This window comes from Arachis ipaensis, chromosome B09 (genome assembly GCF_000816755.2).
Source record: "Arachis ipaensis cultivar K30076 chromosome B09, Araip1.1, whole genome shotgun sequence".
NCBI classification, from domain to species: Eukaryota; Viridiplantae; Streptophyta; class Magnoliopsida; order Fabales; family Fabaceae; genus Arachis; species Arachis ipaensis.
In genome coordinates this window covers 137,671,701-137,672,714 of record NC_029793.2, presented here as the reverse complement: position 1 = coordinate 137,672,714, position 1,014 = coordinate 137,671,701, and the positions used below count along the sequence as shown (strand labels likewise).

The 1,014-nt window shown below is 36.8% G+C and overlaps 1 protein-coding gene across 1 annotated transcript in view; it reads left to right on the top strand.

Annotated features, from left to right (window-relative positions):
- LOC107618667 (somatic embryogenesis receptor kinase 2) overlaps nt 65-1,014 on the top strand; it is a 5,085-nt gene continuing 4,135 nt past the window's right edge. The window contains exon 1 of the mRNA XM_016320789.2: nt 65-531. Within this exon, the coding sequence (XP_016176275.1) occupies nt 447-531 (85 nt within the window). The 5' untranslated portion in view covers nt 65-446. The remainder of the gene's footprint in view (nt 532-1,014) is intronic.

Here is a 1,014-nt window from a genome sequence, read left to right as displayed (position 1 = left end):
AAAAATAAAGATTTTTTTTTTGTATTTTTATTTTTTTAACTGGGAGAGGAAAGTGGAGAGAAAAAGAAGAAAAAGGTGGGGGATATAATGTCATGATTTTCATTTTGTTTTAGTAAAGTTTGGTTTTTTTGTTTCATTTTTCTTTTTTTTTTTGGTTTAGTTGGGGTTTCTGGGTTACTCCAAAAAGTGTGTACTTTGATGAGATCGGGTTTTGGGGTGTGTTGTACTGTGGTGTGGTGGGTGGTAATGCTGGAGATTTGGGCTCCTTGCATGTGAGATTTGGGACTTAGGGTTTTGGGTCATTGTTCTTTTCTTATTCTGGTGGTGGTGGTGGCGGAGGAGGAGGAGGAGGAAGGGGGTTTCTCTGTGATGGTGTGTCGGGTTGTGAGGTGTTGTTTGGATCTGAGGTTGTTCTCGCTGTTGCTATTGTTGGTTACATAGTTGAGATGGAGAGAAAGTTCTGGGCTTTAGCTTTCATCTTGTGGTTCTTGTTGGTTCATCCACTATGGCTCATTTCTGCTAACATGGAAGGTTTGTTTCTGTGAAACCAAAACCAAATTCTCATCTTTGCAGCTGATTCATACATTTAGGACTTCCCTTTTACTGTGTTGTAATTTTTTGTTGTGCAGTAGAAATTGAGTGATTTCATGCTTGTTTGGGAGTTTGCTTTTTGCTTCCTGGGATTTTGATGAGGTTGGGTTAAACGGGGTTCCTGTGATTTCCCTTTTAGCACCTAGTTCCATCATAGCTCTGTGTTTCAACCATGAATAGCTTCTTTGTCTAATTTTTTAATCATTTTATTTCTTTATTTTTGAGGGTTGTGGAAGGATTGTTAGAGTTTGATCATATGGAATAATTTATTTATAGTCTTAAGTCCTAAGAGATTTTCAACATCTTGACTTATGTGGTACTTTTTTTAATACAATGTCTTCTTGCTGACTATTCTGCAATTCAAACCAGGCAATGGAAATGATTACTAATTTGATAATAATAGTTTTAGCCATAGAATTGCCT